The sequence below is a fragment of the Ambystoma mexicanum genome, chromosome 1q, assembly GCF_040938575.1.
Source record: "Ambystoma mexicanum isolate Mex_15411 chromosome 1q, UKY_AmexF1_1, whole genome shotgun sequence".
In the NCBI taxonomy this organism is placed as follows: domain Eukaryota; kingdom Metazoa; phylum Chordata; class Amphibia; order Caudata; family Ambystomatidae; genus Ambystoma; species Ambystoma mexicanum.
In genome coordinates, this window is record NC_090922.1 from 1,394,864,848 (window position 1) to 1,394,882,948 (window position 18,101).

The 18,101-nt window shown below is 47.3% G+C and overlaps 1 protein-coding gene across 2 annotated transcripts in view; it reads left to right on the forward strand.

The window, feature by feature from the left end:
• The window catches only part of ATPAF1 (ATP synthase mitochondrial F1 complex assembly factor 1), a 249,810-nt gene extending 240,538 nt beyond the window's left edge, over positions 1 to 9,272 (forward strand). The window contains exon 9 of one of the 2 annotated variants that reach the window (XM_069642259.1): positions 8,659 to 9,007. In XM_069642259.1, coding sequence (XP_069498360.1) covers positions 8,659 to 8,865 — 207 coding nt within the window. In that variant the 3' untranslated portion in view covers positions 8,866 to 9,007. Of the gene's footprint in view, positions 1 to 8,658 lie in introns of both variants that reach the window. The other variant, XM_069642258.1, reaches the window with a different exon arrangement.
• The last annotated feature ends 8,829 nt before the right edge of the window (positions 9,273 to 18,101 follow it).

Sequence of the window (18,101 nt, forward strand, 5' to 3'; positions counted from 1 at the left end):
AGACTTCGGGCTGAGGGCGTTTTCCGTCGAAAACCTGATTTCAGGTGAGTCTTGGTGTAGGCCCACTACTGTCTTTTCCTGTCTCTTTTTCCTTAGGGGCCGCCGGAGTTCGAGAATGCCGAAGAAATGGAGCCGGTACGAAGCAGAAGCTGAGTCCGATCTGTAAGCTGGTAAATTTAAAATAGTTCTTTTGCTATGGTTCTTGCATTCACTAATGTGATGTTTGCTTTTTCCCCATAGGGGTCGGGGTGCTGAAATGCCCAAGGAATGGCATCGACCCGAAGGTAAGAAGAATTAGCTTGGCGGGTAATTGCTTCTTGGTTATTTTCCCCTTCTCACCTTGCTTTCTTCTTTTCGTCTCCACGTAGGTGCTGGAATGCTGCAGGAGATTCGGATGGGCGTCGCAGAGCCGAAGGCGCCACGTGCAGGTAAGAGAAGTGCGCCGAGATGTATGCGACGCAGTGAGTTTTTTAAAATGATGTCTTTTTGCAGGAATGTTGGCGCGCTGAATCTGGAATGCAGCTTTAACAGGTAAGGTTTGTTTTCACCCCTTTTCTATCCTTAGGTGTCTCTAGGATGCTGGCAGGCGTGGTCATGGACTGGAGCAGGAGCAGGCACGGTGAGCGTCCAGCTGCTATGAGCAGAACAATGCGAAGCGTGGTTTGCTGTCTGGGCGTGACTTAAATAGCCTTTCAAGTAGTCCCAGGTATGTATCCTTCCACTGAAGGTATGTATCCTGCCACCAGCCACACCTGTGTGGTTAAGTAGTTCCTTTTTCATCTGGAAGTTGTAGAATGATCTGCCAAGTAAGGAAATTGCAGCATGGTCTGCCAGGTAAGTTTGCACCAAACACTATTCCTTCATATCTTGTATGAGCCTGGCGCCGATGGTGCCAGGACTGTTATCCCTTATGAGCCTGATGCCAACGGCGCCAGGACTGAGTCCAAAGAGCCCCTATCTGGGGTGGCTGGGACTTCCCTAGTATACATGTTGCCTGCCTCTGAGGGTTCCGGGCCCTGTCTGGTTCCTTGGAGGTAGGCATCATGACAGTGCAGGGACATCATGGTCATGCATGTGAGACCAGTAATGTGTGAACCACATGGTTGGTGCATGAGTTACAATGCAACATGGGTAGCTGTATGGCAAGTGCACACATGAAAGCATGCCAGTGTCTGTTCTTGCACATGGTGGGGGTGTGAGGGATGGGTACTGCTGTCATGTACATGTATGGTGCACATATGTGTGTGTGTCTGAGAAGTGTGTGTGTGTGACTTAGGAACGCCATGTATTCATGACACATGTATGTGATGATGTGTACATTCACTCATGCAGTGCGGTCACCGTTGTATGCACTGTGTCTATCCACTGTGTCTGTGGTGTGCAAGGCATGATGCATGACCCTCCGGTGATGTGTGTGCATGGTATCAGTGTGAGCCATGATGCATGTGAGTTTGAAGGCAAGATTTTGGTTAATAGAGGCCCTTGTACATGGATGCTGGTATTGATTGCAGGCGCCGTGCCTGTTCATGCATGTGTGTTGCGTTCATTCACCCATGTGTTGTGGAGGGACAGGATGGAAGTGACGTTAGACACTGCAACTCATGTGTTATTGCTTCCTGTCTAGGGGAATGTTGTACTGTACCCTGATGCTTGTGTTCTATGTCTCCCTCTACGCAGCGTCAAGTGAAGAAGAGGGCGGAGATGGCGCTGTGGAGCTAAGCGGCGGGGATGCCTCCACCGGGCGGCGACGCAAGGCCCAGCCACCCTCCCAGGACTTGCCATCATTCGGGAGCAAGGGGGCTGGTGCCGCGTCTGCCACTACGGCTGTGGCGGAAGTGCCGGGTGAGCTCCCACAGGGGCTTGTAATGGCGGAAGACGGTACGGAGACATCCAGGTTGGTGGTCTCCACAGAGGAGGAGGAGCCCGCTACTGAGCCGCACATGGGGCCTGGTGGGGGTAGTACCACTGGTGCAAGTGGTGCAGTCCAGGACCAGGGTCAGGAAACAGCACAGGTCACCGCAGAGGGGCCTGTGCATGTCCCTGTCCTTGACCCTGTGACTGCACCACCATGCACCAGCAGGGATGCCCCGTCCCAGGCCCGTCCGCAGGTAGGGGAGAGTGCCATGTCATCTGCCTCTCCACTACCTGCGGACGAGGGGTCCCATGACCGTATGGGCTCCGTCCTGATTGGTGTTGCGTTGCGCACGTGTGACATTCGTGATGATGTGCGTTCGTCCTGGGCGGAGAACGCACGCCATCACGGACAGCAGCGTTGCGACGTGGCACTGTTGGGAGGGGCTCTGGTCGGTGGGTTCCTACATGTGTCGCACACTATGGTGGACCTCTTTTCCTCTGTGGAGACTATGCGCCAGTCGTTCTCCCTGCCGTCTTCCGGCCAAGATTCCACCAGGGCCCCCTGTGGACCTGGCCCGACCAACACAGCCAGCTTGGTGGAGCTCACATCCCTGCCACAGTCGGAGTCGGCGGTCCAGCAGGGGTGGACACCAGAACTGGAGACCAGCTGTTGGAGGATGTGCAGGCACCATCGGACAGTGCACATGGACAGCAGCAGCAGGAGCAGGCTGTAGGTGGGAGCAATGATGGCTCGGGGCCCTCAACATCGGAGGGGCAGGCATCGGTCAGAGGGCAGGAGGACCCAGGAATGGGAGTGTCTTCCGTGTGGCAGCGGTTGGGCCAGCGGATAGATGCGGAGCGGCAGCGGGCGGAAGAGGCGCGGCTCACCATGGTCATGGCGGAGTTCTCCATGCGTCGGGCATTGAGGCGGGCAGAGTGCCTCGAGGCAACTCGCAGGGAGTTGGAACAGGCCATGAGCGCCTCCCTGCGAGACCTCGGGGCCAGGGCAGGGGCCCGCCTCCGGGACATCGACATGGAGTTCGATGATGCCCTGGCCCGGGACAGCACAGAGTGAGCCGCAGGACTTGCCCGCTGCCATTGTATATAGTTAGATAGTGTTGGGTTTCCTTTCCGTTTTTGTTTATTTTGGGGCGATTGGACAATGCACCACGTTTTTGTATATAGTTCTGTATTAGGTAGTCTTTTTTTGTAGGCTTCATTTCATTTGTTGGGCTCATGGACCCTGGATAGGTGATTTGTATATAGTTGAACAGTGGATTTATTATTATTTTTTTTCATTTCACCATGGAGCAATGGATTTCACTTATTTTTTTACCTTGGATTTGCTTTGTTGGACCGAGACTTTGGACACATTTTCATTTGGATTTCTTTGAATTCTGATTTCATATTTTTGATTATTTTCTGGACATGCTGCCTTTTATTTCTTATTCACATTATTGTGTGTTTTCTTTTCATTACATTTATTTTGGGTTCAATACATTTTTGTTTCATACTTCGATGTGTGATATTCTCTCATTGATTTCATGCATGTCATGATGTGGGTTTTCACATTGACCTGCACACATGTGTGTGTGTGACGGACATGTGTTCATTTATATATTTGCCATTCGGGCTGTATCATGTAATGGGCATTTCTATGTGGGTGGATGCAATACTTGGTTGGGTCTTTGGGGTGGGGTGGAGTGGGGTGTGATGTGGCGGGCCATTAGGCCCATGATTGAGGATTGTCATGACGTGGGGGCAGGGGGACATGTGTGGGGGCCTGCTGGCAGGTGCCCCTGACTGCTGGGGGGTGGAGGTGCTGGGGGACATGAGTAGGGGCCTGCTGGCAGGTGCCCCTCACTGCTGGGGGGTGGGGGTGCTGGGGGACATGAGTAGGGGCCTGCTGGCAGGTGCCCCTGACTCCTGGGGGTTGGGGGTGCTGGGAGACATGTGTGGGACATAAGTGGGGGCCTGCTGGAAGGTGCCCCTGACTGCTGGGGGTGCTGGGGGACATGTGTGGGACATGAGTGGGGGCCTGCTGGCAGGTGCCCCTGACTGCTGGGGGGTGGGGGTGCTGGGGGACATGAGTGGCGGCCTGCTGGCAGATGCCCCTCGCTGCTGGGGGGTGGGGGTGCTGGGGGACATGAGTAGGGGCCTGCTGGCAGGTGCCCCTGACTGCTGGGGGTGGGAGTGCTGGGGGACATGAGTGGGGGCCTGCTGGCAGGTGCCCCTGACTGCTGGGGGGGTGGGGATGATGGGGGACATAAGTTGGTGATCAGTAGTGCAAGTTGACATGTGGCTTGGCTGGGGGGCATGCCCATGGTGGATGGGCTGCCTGCAGGACATGACCAGGGGTGCAGAGTAGTCCCCTGTGGTGTGGGCTGCCTGCAGGGGCCGTGGAGGGTGTAGAGGGAACACCTGGGAGGACCCACAGTGAAAATTCACATGTAGGACTCCCCGCGCACCCCCAAAAATCATGTGTGAAACTTCCCGCGCACCCCAGGAATACACATACCCCAATCGCACAGGGCCTATCGCGTGTGAAACTTCCCACGCACCCCAGAAATACCCGTTCCCCTCTCCAATCGCATGTGAAAATTCCCGCGCATCCCAGGAATACACGCACCCCACTCGCGCAGGGCCTATCGTGTGTGAAACTTCCCACGTACCCCCCTCCGATCGCGTGTGAAACTTCCCGCGAACCCCAGGAATACACGCACCCCACTCGCACAGGGCCTATCGCGTGTGAAACTTCCCGTGCACCCACGAATTACACGTACCCCGATCCGATCGCATGTGAAACCTCCCACACACCCCAGGAATACACGCACCCCACTCGCACAGGGTCTATTGCGTGTGAAACTTCCCGCCCACACCCGAAATACACGTACCACGCTCCGATTGCGTGTGAAATTTCCTGCGAACCCCAGTAATACATGTTCCCCGCTTGCCGTGTGCTGTGTGGCAGCCCTGTATACTGGTACAGGGTTAGCGCAGCCCTTTGCGCTGGATTGGGGATTTTGATGGCTTTTCCCTGCGCGAAGGGCGTTCTTGGGGGCGTAACTGGCACTGCTGCAGGGTCGCTGCGCCACTGTGCGCCACGGCTGGTTTTGGTAGCTAAAATCCATGAATACACTGTGCGCAGAGATTCGCACGCGCACACTGTGCGCCAGCTGCGTGCGGCACTTGTGCACTAAATTCTATGAATTACCCTCTTTGTCTTTCAAAGTGTCATATTGGGTTTTGCTTTCCCTGCTTTGAGTTATGGGTATCCCCGCTTAAAAGTATTTAGGTCTTACAAGTTCAGAAGAGCAGCAGCTATTCAAGGTAACACTGGGTTGTGCTTCCCTGAACTGCTTAGGTGCTATTCTAAAAAGTTTTCATAAAGTTCATACTTAACTTAGAAACTGTATTATACACTTCTTAAAAGTATACTGGCTATAACTAGCTATTAGATAGCGCACAGTTATATACCAATAGGTAAATTACTTAACGCCTTGGTTGACGCCGTACCCGGACCGGCAGCGCCTTGGTGGATGGCGGAATTACCGCCCCATTCCAAGGTTGGCGGGGCGGTAATTCCCCATTCACCAAGGCTCTTCCCCATTCCCAAATGAGCCCCCATAGGGCTCAATGGGAATGGGGAAGATGCAAATAACGGTGACCGTTCATTACGGTCACCGTTATTGGCTTGGAGGCCCCTTTACGCCCTCGACTTTAACACCTGCTCAAAGCAGGCGTTAAGGGCGAGGGCGCAAAGGGAACTCGGAGTATGGCGGTAAGGGATCACCGCCACCGGTCTCGTTACCGGTGGCTGCTATCCCTTACCGCCATACTCGGAATGAGGCCCATTGTGTCTTTCATAAAGTGGAATTGGGCTTTGCTTTCCCTGAATTGCTTAGAGCATTCTAGAATAGTTATTGAGTGTTCATACTTATCAGTGAGTAGCTTAAGGCCCCTCCAGAAAGTATACAAGTTGTTTTACTATCTCTGAACTGGGTTCTGAACAATAATGTTATAATGTTGCCAGGTGTATACTTGTAACAGGGTTTTGTATTATGTGATTTCTATAACTGAGTGTCACTGCATGACTGATTGTATTAAAGTATATATAACCTGGTTTTACTCTGCAAGAAAGCTGACTGCCATTCTGAATGTTTTGTAGGTTTCACTCACTTTGACTACTGATTAAGGTTATACTTTCGGTTGTATCCCATAAGTATGGAGTTGGTTTTTATAATTGTGTTCATATGATATGTTACAGTACTTATTCCCCCAAGATTTAGCGGGGCCTACTTGTATTTAAATAAATCCTTTTATGTTTACAATGCATAGTGTTTCAGCGTTTCTTTGGACCATATGTATGCTGCAATTTCTTTGTACCAAGCTACAGCCCTCTCTCCCTCCTAAGATGAGCCTGGCTGCTCTGTCCATGCTACCAACATTCTCAGGTGCTACCGCATTATACCAAGAGTGGAGCTTATGCACTGTTTTAGGACAGTTTTTCTAAAGTCCAGGACTTCATAAAACCATACATCTAACAGACACTGTATATCTACCATCTGGCAATCCCTTCCATTTACAATGCAATTTCACAACTTTTATACATTACCCATGAACATACTAGTAGACCATGTCCTCCTAGTCCTCCTGGCCAACCTGACGAGGTGGCTTTCCCTTTCCAAGAACACTTGACAATTTCTTTCAAACACTTGTTAACGCCCACCTTCTACTGAAATCATGAAACAAACACAACCATTCCCAATAAGGTATTTATAAAAACACACCAATTTGTAACAAAGCAATAATGGGACACACATGCCAATGACAAGAAGAAAAATACCAAAAACCCAAACCACATCTTGCAGGAACGTAATGACCGCTGCCAATCTACTGCACATTTACAATAATCGAACAACAAAAGTAAAGTTCTCTTCAAAACCATTAAACACTGCATCCACTCCTTGCCTGAAACAAACATATCCCAAGCCACATGCAATACCATCTACGAGCTCTTTACTGATTGAATCAACAAGGAGAGGTGTTTATATTTTCAACCATAACATACATTTCTCACCTCACATCTCACAATATTCCCAATTTTATGTAATACCCCGGGAAGATCTCGCCACCATCATCTACGACTTCAGAGCCAAAGCTCATTTAAACAACATCCTACTCATCTCACTCATAGAATCAATTTCTGGAGCATCCTTACCGCTTTTCCACACAATATAAGCTTGCCTCCTAAATAAATCTTTCCCGGCACGCTGTGTATAGGCCAGATCCTAACACATTTGAGAAATGCATATTTAACCGTGGTGTTTTGGCTAGCTACTTTCCCATCATCAATCTTCCCATCAATGGCAATATCCAGAATGAAAATTGTCCCCTTTCAATTCCTACACGATGGCAACCCAAGTTGCAGCACTGAAGCAGTCACAATCCAGGTTGTTGATGCCCTCCTCAACCTGAACTAGGGGGGACACATTTCTACTTGTGTTGCTCTATCGCTCTGCTTCCTTCATTACCATTGGCCACATAGCATGCCTCTAAATCCTTGCAACATACATGGGATTCAATTATTTGATCCTGCTATGGCTCTCCTCCTACTTCACTAACAAATACCTGCTTGTCCAGGCAGATCAGATCAACATTCCACCAGATATGGAGTTCCTCAAGGCTCCTTACCCTCAACTGTCAATTTCTTTATGGGATCCCTGGGTGGGAGGAACGCCTCAAACCAACAGTGAACAATATCCATCAAATAAATCACTGACTCGTTCTTTTTCAAGTCTGCATATCGAATGCCTCCCTAAAGCTGAACATGACCAAGCCTGCATATCGTATGCCTTGTGAACCGTCCAAGCATGTCCGAAAAGCATATTAAGATATGTAAATCAATGGATTTGTTCACCCCACTAACACCAAATCCCTTGGCTTCATCAAGCATCGATGGTGATCTTTCAGTCAACGTCCTTCTCACTATGGACGCATAAATGTTGTGTTTGCAGGCCTTTCCCCCCGAACCCCCTTTACAAAATCAAACCCACATCTGACTTCAGAACCACCATCAAAGCCCTGGTTCTCTGCCATATAGATGGTGGGAACGCCGTTCATTAAGAAACCCCCAAGTACTCTCTCCTCCAGAAAGCTGTCCACCAAGTTCCCTCATAACGGAGGCAAAGATATTCAACAAAATCACCTGATCTTCTGGGATATTTAATAGCTACTCACAGAAGCCCATTTCAGCTTCAAAACATCTTGCTTTAGCTCCAGGGGCATGACGGCCAACCTTCCGCTCTCCGTCCTATCTGGATGAGAAACTTGTATCCCTGTAATCTAATAGAATATAGCCATTTGCGACAATGGCAAGTTAGAAATTAAGAACTACAGAAGAGAGAAAAACTGTAAAAATGCCATGTCGCGCTACTCATATGGAATCTCGAACATCAGGAAGGCGCAGGCGCAACTTATCTTACACTTCTGGGGGATACCTTTCATAATTTTACCACCACACTCGCTTTCTTCTATGCCCCATTATTAATTTGCCACTTAGTCTTATCCCATCTATGTGTCCACGCTGTACATGCTATGTTACCCTCTCTTGTACGGTGCTCACACATGCTTAACATATTCAGGCCTTCACCTGTAACCTCAGTATCGGGCCGGATCAGAACCTCTCATTGTGTTTTACCAACGTACGAAAGAAAGCCGTTTGTAGTCTATATATTTGATAGTAACTCCTGGGTTCAAGATATACTTCAGGTAATAATGTCATGCTTATTGTCTCCACTACAGAATGTTACAGAAGCACAATGTCTAGCGAACCAAGTGCAGCTGTTTTACGCAACCAACAGTGCAGAGACCTTTAAACTGGTGGAAACCTTCAACCACAGTCCTAACAACTTCAAGTATATGTCGGTGATTGCAGAGCTGGAGCAAAGTGGACTTGGGAGCGAGCTCAGGATCCAGCAGGGACATAATAAACAGGGCCCACAGCCTTGAAGACTATTTTTGATAAGAAATTGGCTCACTTATACAAAACAAGCATCCCTGGGCATAGCAGATTTTGCAGAACAAACAGAACTTTTTGTGTAATGGTTTGTTGTACAGGTCATGTGTTTTTCCCTTTATCCGCAACACATTTGCCAAGTTCCATCAGGAATTCGACTGGACTTGCCACCTAAAACCGATTTTGTAAAAAGTACTGCAGTTGAGCCAATCCTTAAGATAATAACGATTTCTGCCAAGGTATTAACATTTGTTGACCCAGAATGCTCATTTAATGGATGAGCGTATTTGTCTGATTGTAGCAATTAAGTACAATTTAAGGTGCTCTAATGTATTAAGATCATACATTGTATAGCCTGTACCGCTAATTTATATTAAATGTGCTCTATTGAAAACCTTAACGCATTGTCAAATGATGGGAACATTTTGTTTAGCAGACCAGCTTTTTACAGTAATAGGCTCTACGTAGAGGTTATTCTTTAAACATAAAGATGGCCTTGCAAGCGACTAGTGGACTTGCAATCCGGACTGTAGCACAACTACACACAGACACTCAAGTGTATTCAGAAGTGGGGTGAAACCAAAACTTCTGATGCTTGTGAATTTGCTTAGAATCACATGCTGTGCATATTGTCTGACATCTAGTGGTAATCGCAGTGTGTTGCATTTTTTTCAAAGCTCGAAAGGGACCTCGACATGGGTTTGACTGTAACACTATCCCTAACGTCACGTGAAGTGTACCCAAAATCCTTCACGCGTCGTGGCCCCACCAGACTGTTTGTTTTTTCCGCCTATCTAGTCTTTTGCACAAATGAAGAGCTTGTAAGAGTTAATTTTGCTAACCCAATTCTTAAGCAGTTTGCACTTACCTTCTCGACGGCTCCTTAGATAACTACTTGTCGCTTGATCCTGCCTCGCCCACAATCCTTCTGTTGATTGCTCAGTGACTGGTTTCCACATGGCTTTGGCCCTGATGCCCAGCCTCACAGAAAGGAGAGTGGGGCCCTTTGTTCCTAATGTTCTCTCGAGAATGCCTCTTCTTTGCTCCTCCTCTTCTCTTTTTCTTCTTTGATCTCACTGCTGTTTCCCTCTGCTATGGAGAGGACACCTTTAAAATTCTGCCTGTCTTAGAACGGCAAATTTCCTTGGAAAAATACCCATCTCCAATGTGATGTAAACAGAGTTACCTTCTATAAGAACTGGAACCGGAAGGTAAGTTTACATATAAGTTTATTAACACACAGGTTAATAAGTAGAGAAGAACACTGGGACATCCACACAGCCCAGCTCAGTAGATCCAACTGCACATTCCTGGAACCCCAGCACTACAAACCTCCACCAACACTCAACATTCTCTAACAGTGACATCACAGCCCCAGTGACATCACACACCACAAGTTATAACACAATGCAATCGGTGCCTCCCTTCTGATCACGATGAGCGTTGTTACAAGGCATGCAAACCTTTTCGGTCCAAGATCCTAAAAGACAGGCGCACAAAGCTGTGGGCGGCCTATGCCATGCAAGCAGAGAGTCACTCCCCCACCAGCGCTTTGGACGAGGAGTCTGTCGGCAGCAGTGGCTCCGATTTGGAGGCTGTTGACCTAACAGTGTAACCCTTGTGTACCCACATGTATGTCCCTGGCCCTGATGAGCATGCTACTGGCAGTGCAATGGGGAATTCACTCCCCGGTGACAAGGGCACACACGCAACACCTACTCATAAACACACAACCCCTATGCTTTCCTTGACGGATCCTCCGAGAAAGCTGTTAATGCCTGCAGGCCCGTCGAAAAAACCTCAGTGGGTCCCTCTGAACCTTGCAGTTCAATGCCCTCTGCACACTTGCCATTGCTGCTTACGCGTTGTGATAAGTCTTCTGTTTCAGTGGGCGTCCTTCTTAATCCCCGGCCCTCGATGCGGTAGCGTCAAAAGACGCGCTGAAGCAGATCCATTTGTCAAATGCTCCTGAAGCTTTCTAAATCCTGTTTCATCTTTCGGCCCCCAAAAAAGCCTCCCCTGTGCCTGAGGGCTAATCTCCGGCCTCTCCTCCTTTCCAGGGCCCTGCAGCTGGACCCAACTCTAACTGCCCAGTCCTTTCCTTCTCCTGATGATTATGGATCCTCTGGGTGGACTAGAGATGCATTTGAGGCCATGTATGGACAAAACGCCTGGGTTTAATAGTTTCAAAGGCCAGTTTCATGATATTCTCAAACGCCATATGTCTGAGTCATGTCCTGTCCATCAGAAGCGAGACTCCTTTCAACAGGTGCATAGTTTGCATCCCTAGAGGAACACTGTCCTCCGGATCCCCAGGTGGATATGTTTCTGGACGACCCAGATGATCCCAACCAGGACATCTATGTCCCTATCTATGCTACTCAGGACCCTGCCTCCCAGGACACAGACTGGCATCCCACAGAGGATCAGGGCATATGGAACTCTACGCCTCAGCATGAACCCGACTCTGTGAAAACATTTTGGGATGCTCATCCTGTCTTTCAACCCAGGGACTCGTTGCCCATCAATGATCAGATGCTTTTTAACAACCTTCTTAAGGCGGCTGATCATTTTAAAATCTGTACCCACGAAGCTGTCCCTGACTCCGACTTTGTGGAGAACCTCCTTAAAGAAACCGTCCCGGTCAGCTAGGCTATCCCCCTCGGTCAACCTGGCCCCCTCCTTGCTGACACCCTTGCTCATGCATGCGGTTGATCCCCGAGTGGAGAAGATGTTCCGCCTGGTGCCATCAGACCCTCTGTATATCAGGGACCATGCAGTCCCGGACTCCCTAGTTGTCACAACAACACGGAAAAGGCCAGGTGTGTGGCTATCCTCGTCGGAATCTCCTCCAGACAAGGATGGTAAAAGGATGTACACTCTTAGCAAATATATCACCACCTCTGCCACCTTTTGTACCCGCATTGCCAACAACACCACGCTCCTAGCGAGCTAGAGTGATGTTCAATGGGAACTCGTCCCTAAAGGCCTCCAGATTGTCCCGAAACCCACCTGCACCCGACTTCTAGCTGTAACTGCAGAAGGACGGCAAGCCACGCAAGATATTCTCTAAAATACACGTCCTCGCACAAGGGACTCTTCTAAAGTTGCTGAAGAACTCAGAATTTAAGCCTGAAACCCAGGCTTACCAGCTCAATAAACTGGTGGAGGATGCTGCCCTTTTTGGTAAGGCCCTGGATGAGACATTGGAAACCGCTAAAAAGGAGCACAGGAGCTTAAAATTACTTAATCAGATCTCAGCCAAACCCTTCGTCCATCGAGGAGCATTTAATACATGCTGGCCCTTTTGCAGGCAGTCTTTCTCCCGCTCCCCTCCGGGACAGTAAGGTTCAGGAGGAACCCATTGGTCTTCCGGTCAGAGTACCTCCAGTGTTTTTTAAGTCCCCACAACAGCTGGGATTTCAACGAGGGAAATGCAGAGGAAGGGACTCTGCTTCCAGAGGCTCCCCAGCCTCAACCGGTAAATGACTCTGCAGTACGGATCCCCTCCCATGTGTCATGGGCGGGGGACGTCCAACATCTTTTACCCACACATGGGAGGATGTCACTGCAAATGAGTGGGTACTCAAGACCGTCGCCCACGGGTACTGCATCGAATTCCTCCAGTCACCCCTACCATCCACCCATGAGCAGACGACTTTCATCAGAGCATCTACGAATCTTGTCCTTCCTTCCTGTCCAGGTCTTCTAGAAAAGAAAGCCATTGAAGTTGTCCCTCATAACCAGGGTATTTATTCAATATACTTCTTTGTACCCAAAAAGGATCTAACTATGCGTCCAGTTTTAGATCTACGTCCTGTGAACAAATATGTCAAACCTCAAAAGTTCAGGATGACAACTTTTCAGAAAGTAATCCCACTGTTGCAGCAGGGGGATTACATGGCCACATTGGACATGAAAAATGCATAATTTCATATTTCAATGTTGCCAGTGCATAGAGAGTACCTCTGGTTCAGAAAAGAGGACACCCACTATCCATTCAAGGTTCTCCCCTTCGGTGTTCCCTCGACCCCAAGAGTGTTTACAAAGGTACAAGCGGTAGATGCGACTCACCTGCACAGGCGGTCCCTCCCTGTATATCCTTACCTTGACTACTGGCTCATAACCAAAGACTCGTACAAAACGTGTCTGGGAAATGCCCACAAGACAGTAGATTTTTCAATCTAGGGTTCTCGATGAACGAGAAGAACTCAAGTCTGGTACCCAGCCAAGTCAAACAGTTTCTGGAGGCCCTGATTTGGACCGAAGAAAGTCTCGTCTTCCGCTCCAGCATTGTGGTTCAAAATATTTTGTTCCAGATCCCTCATTATGTATCCAGTCGCTGAATACCTGTACGCAAAGCCATGCAGCTGCTGAGAACGATGGCGTCCTGCATCTTCCTAGTTCCAAACTCCCGTCTGGGCATGCGCCCCTTGCAGGAGTGGCTCTTGAACCAATGGTGTGAGGCAAGTGGGACGATCTAGTGGTTGTCTCGACAGTCCTCGTTCAGTCTCTGCAGTGTTGGTGAAAAGAAAACCTTCTGCAGGGTTAACCCATTACCACCCCTTCAGTAGAGGCCACTCTCACCACAGCACCCCTGCTTTAGAGGCCACTCTCACCACAGGCGCATCTGTCATGGTGGGGGGCTCACCTCCTTCAACAGACAGCGCACCAAGTGTGGTCCCCATCAATAGCACCCAATCACATCATCCTGTTGGAACTACTTGCAGTGTTCAAAGCCCTGGAACATTTTCAGGGGAAGACAGTCCTGGTCCTTACAGACAGCACTACAGCCATGTACTATCTGAACAAACAAGGGGGAACTCACTCTCTAGGGATATCCAAACTGTCCCAAAAACATTTGGAAGTGGGCACTCAAACACATGTTCCTACTACCACAACATGATCCAGGGGAACACAATCTTCTAGCACACATGCTCAGCAGAGACTTGCAACTACCAGTAGAACATGAGTGGCGCTTGCAAGTGCGCATTCTGCTCCACGTGTTTGCAGAATGGGGTTTTCCATACATCAACCTGTTTGTGACTCTGGAGAACGCCCAGACTACACCTCCAAGTACCCTCAGAGATGGTCCAAAGGGAACAGTCTCTGGATAACATGGTCCGGGAAATTTGCCTACGCTCACGTTCCCCCTCCCCATCCCTGCCCCCCCCCGATTCCCCTTCTCAACTGGATTGTGCATAAAATGCACCAGGAACAAATCACAATGAAACTGGTGGCTCTAATGTGGGCTCGACAGCCATGATTCTCTCATATCATGAGAAAGTCAGTCTGCCCTCCCAAGAAAATGCCCTGCCAGTACAACATGCTGTCACAAGACCTAGGGAAAACAATACACCCGTGCCGCCAAACATTCACCTTAGCAGCTTGGCTGCTGAAGTCAGAGTTTGGGCACCTCCAACTACCTCAAAGATGTATGAACAGACTTTGAGAGGCACGAAAACCTAACACCAGGCATTGTTATTCCAATAAATGGAAATGTTTTGTCATTTGGTGCAACACTAAGTACATCAACATATTGATGCAACACTAAGTACATCAACCTATCGACTGTTCACCTAATGTATTTATTTATTTATTTGTTTATTTATTGCACTGCATTGCGCGGGAAGATTTACCTCCAGGGTTTTGCTGGAGGTAAATTCTCCACTCAACACCAAAACTCATAATTTGGCATAGTGGTAAATTTGGAGGGAATTCAGTTACCTCTTATTTTACCACTTACTACCATACTCGTAATGAGGCCCATAACCCTTTATCTAACACAACTTTCAGACTCAGGACTTGATTTTAATTCCCGAAATGTCCACTGTGCCGCCCTCTCTTTGTATACCACATCTAAGAGCAAGGTTTCATGGTAGAAGATTCCTGTGATTAAGGCCTTCATGGAATGGGTAAAAAAAAACTTCACCCTCCTATTTCCAATCCAACTCCTGGATGCAACTTGAATGTTGTTCTCACATGATTAATGGTTCCACCTTTTGAACCAATGCTTAAGGCTAGTCTTAAGGCCCACACCTACAAGACCGCCTTCTTGGTGGCCATTACCTCTATAAGGAGAGTTAGTGAACTGCAAGCTCTCTCAGTTCAGGACCCATTTGTGACTATTCACAAATATAAGGTGGTTGTGCTTACACACCCATGATTTGCACCTAAATTCCTCTTGAATTTCCATGTGAACCAATCTATCGAACTTCCTACTTTCATTCAGAACCCCACTAACTTAGTTGAAAGAAGCCTCTATACACCAGATGTTAGAAGAGCGGTAATATACTACCTTGAAAAATAAGAAACCTCTGAAAAAAACAAAACAATTCTTTGCTTCAGTGGCAACTGGTAGAGAAGGGGACCCTGTCTCTAAACCAGCTATTTCCAAATGGATGGTTAAATGCATCACACTCTGATACTCTCTGGCCAAGAGAGACTTTCTCTTTACTCCTAGAGCTCATTCTGCACAGGGCACGGGGGCTAACATAGCATTCATTGCAAATGTTCCTCTAGAATCTATTTGCAAAGCAGCAGCTTGGAGTTCTGATCATACTTTCACCCATCACAACTGCTTCGACACACACTGTAGGTCTGATTCTCAGGTGGGACAAGAAGTACTTAGACATCTCTTTGCTACTGTTGCTTCAAACATCCAACCACCATCTCCTGGTACTGCTCGCTAGTTTATGCACAGCATGCGATTCTAAGCATGTTCACAAGCATCAAAAGACCTACATTACTTACCGTAATCGTATTTCTGATGATTGTATCTGCTTAGATACACATGCACCCACCCTTCCTCCCCTCTTGGAGTAGAAGGAACAAAGACATATTACACCACCTCCTGTACTCACTTATGCACTTTATAAGGCTCCCTCATGGCAGAACAAAAACAACGGGTCGGACCTCGACGCGTGAAGGTTTTTAGATACGCTTCACGTCACGTTAGAGATAGTGTTACAGTCACGCCCATGTCGATGTTCCTTTTTGATCTTTGAAAAAAAGATGAACTACTCTGCGATTACCACTAGATTTCAGACTATGCGCAAAGCATGTGAATCTAAGCAGATAAAATCATCATAAATATGATTACGGTGTAATGTATATCATATGTTTCCTGTGTTTTCTTAGATTTCAGTTGTATTTCCCATTTTGGAGGAAGGAGGGCTGTTTAGAAATTCAGAAGTACTTGCCTTCTTTATAAAGCTCTTATGGTACTTTTGGTTTTCATCTAGTGTTGAAACCCTGGGGTATTCGGCTGTAGAGGCAAAGGTAAGTTGCATAAGATGGGCTGAGAGTCAGAGGGAGATTTAACAAGAAAAAATTATGGCGAAACCAGTGGTGAGTTATTATATCTGAATAACTAAATATGGTTCCCGAAACAATCCTTCATCTAAACACATTTTATAAGATTTGAAGTTGTTTAAGATTCCCTTGATTAGTGTAATCCTTATACGGAATGAGGCTAAATAAAAAATGTGTTATGCAAACAAAAGAAACATGCAAAGTACTTATTTGGACCACCAACTAGGAACATGCCATGACAATGGACAAAAGGACACTAACTCTGCCACATACAAAACAAGGAGAAACTATATAACTTTATAATGGGCCTCATTACAAGTCCAGAGGTGCGGGTAAAAATTGTGGTAATGCAGCAGTAATTCTGTTACTGCCCACTGTTAAGAGTTTGCAAAAAGCTGGAGGTGAATCTGCCACCTTGCTGCTAAAAACAGCCGAAATGGGCGGAATTACTGCAGCAGAATCCCCATGGAGTCCTTTGGACTCCAAACATGGAGAATTACACCACCCTACCACCACTTGAAATCTCACAGTAAATCTGTGGGACCAAGTGTCAGTAACAGTAATTGAGTTTGGTGGCAATTTAGTGGATTTACCAACCGAAATCGTAATGAGGCCCAATGTTTTGAAATCATAAATCTATCAAGAGCTCTGTGCATATGATTAAACACATGTCCCAAAAAATATAAGGTGTGTTGTCTTTTGCCCATTTAATTTCTGTGAATCAGAGTATAGAGGTGTTTCTTGCTCTTTCAAGAATCTATTGGAGCAACATATCTTGATATTGCCTCAATTTAAGATAGAAATATTGCAATCAGCACTCTTGTGAAAAACTCTGTGCCTGTGGGGATTTCTTGACTAATTTTCACCATGTTTTGGGGAAAGTAGTTACACATACAATAGACTCTTGAGTTGATTGCTTAGCCTAAGGCAGCATTTTCCTTTGTGCTTCGGGATGATGGCTAGCATAAAACAACGTGTTGCAGTCCGTTAGTTTATGAAGTAGAGTTGTGCATAATTTTCCTTGTCTATTGCATATCATAATATCAAGAAATGCTATTTGTCCCTTATCAGATGACAGTAAATTAATAGAAGAGTGTTCTTGAGTTAAACCAAACTAAATCCTCTTGCAGAAGAGCACCGTCACCTTATTATGAGGATGTCATTTATTAATCGTTTCCAGCCCTCTATGCTGTTTTGAAATCTGTTATTGAAAATGAATGGTTCTTCAAAATCAGCCATGTAGATGTTCGCCAGGCTTGGTGCTAATGAAGCCCCCATGGTGTGCCATGAGTTGTTCATACATCTCCTTAGCAATTGTAAAAGGAATTTCTGCATATTGTGATTTCTATCTATTTTTCAATGAAATCCGAAAGCACTTGGTGTGTTGATGGTCTTTCATCAAGTTTGCTTTTGACCAAATTAATGGCATCTCTGTTGTATGTGTTTAAAGACATAACATCACCAATATGTGCTCTGAATTACTGTAAATTAACCCTTTAACTAACTTAATGACAACATCAGATGTGGCCTTAAGGAACGCTCTAGTCTGAAGTAAATGATCAATGTATTTGATAATTTGGCTCCAATACAGACCCTGATATTATATTGTAAGTCATTTATAACGCACCTGTACACAAGTGTTTCTAGGTGCGACAAGACAAGGGAGGGAAGACGAAGGGAGGACAAGAGAAACAATCTTACTAGGCCTTGTGTCTTTCAGTGGGGGGAAGTGCAAGGGATAGGGGAGGGGAAAACAAGGCAGCAATGCTCTGAGTAAGTGCAACCAGTGCAGCACTGCTCTGTGTAGTGCAAGCAAGAGGCTCTAGGGTTACCATTACAGCCCATAAGTGTGTAGTAGGCCCGGAGGCAGTGCAAGGGTGACTGATCAAGAAAGAGCCTGCTACCCAGTGGGACT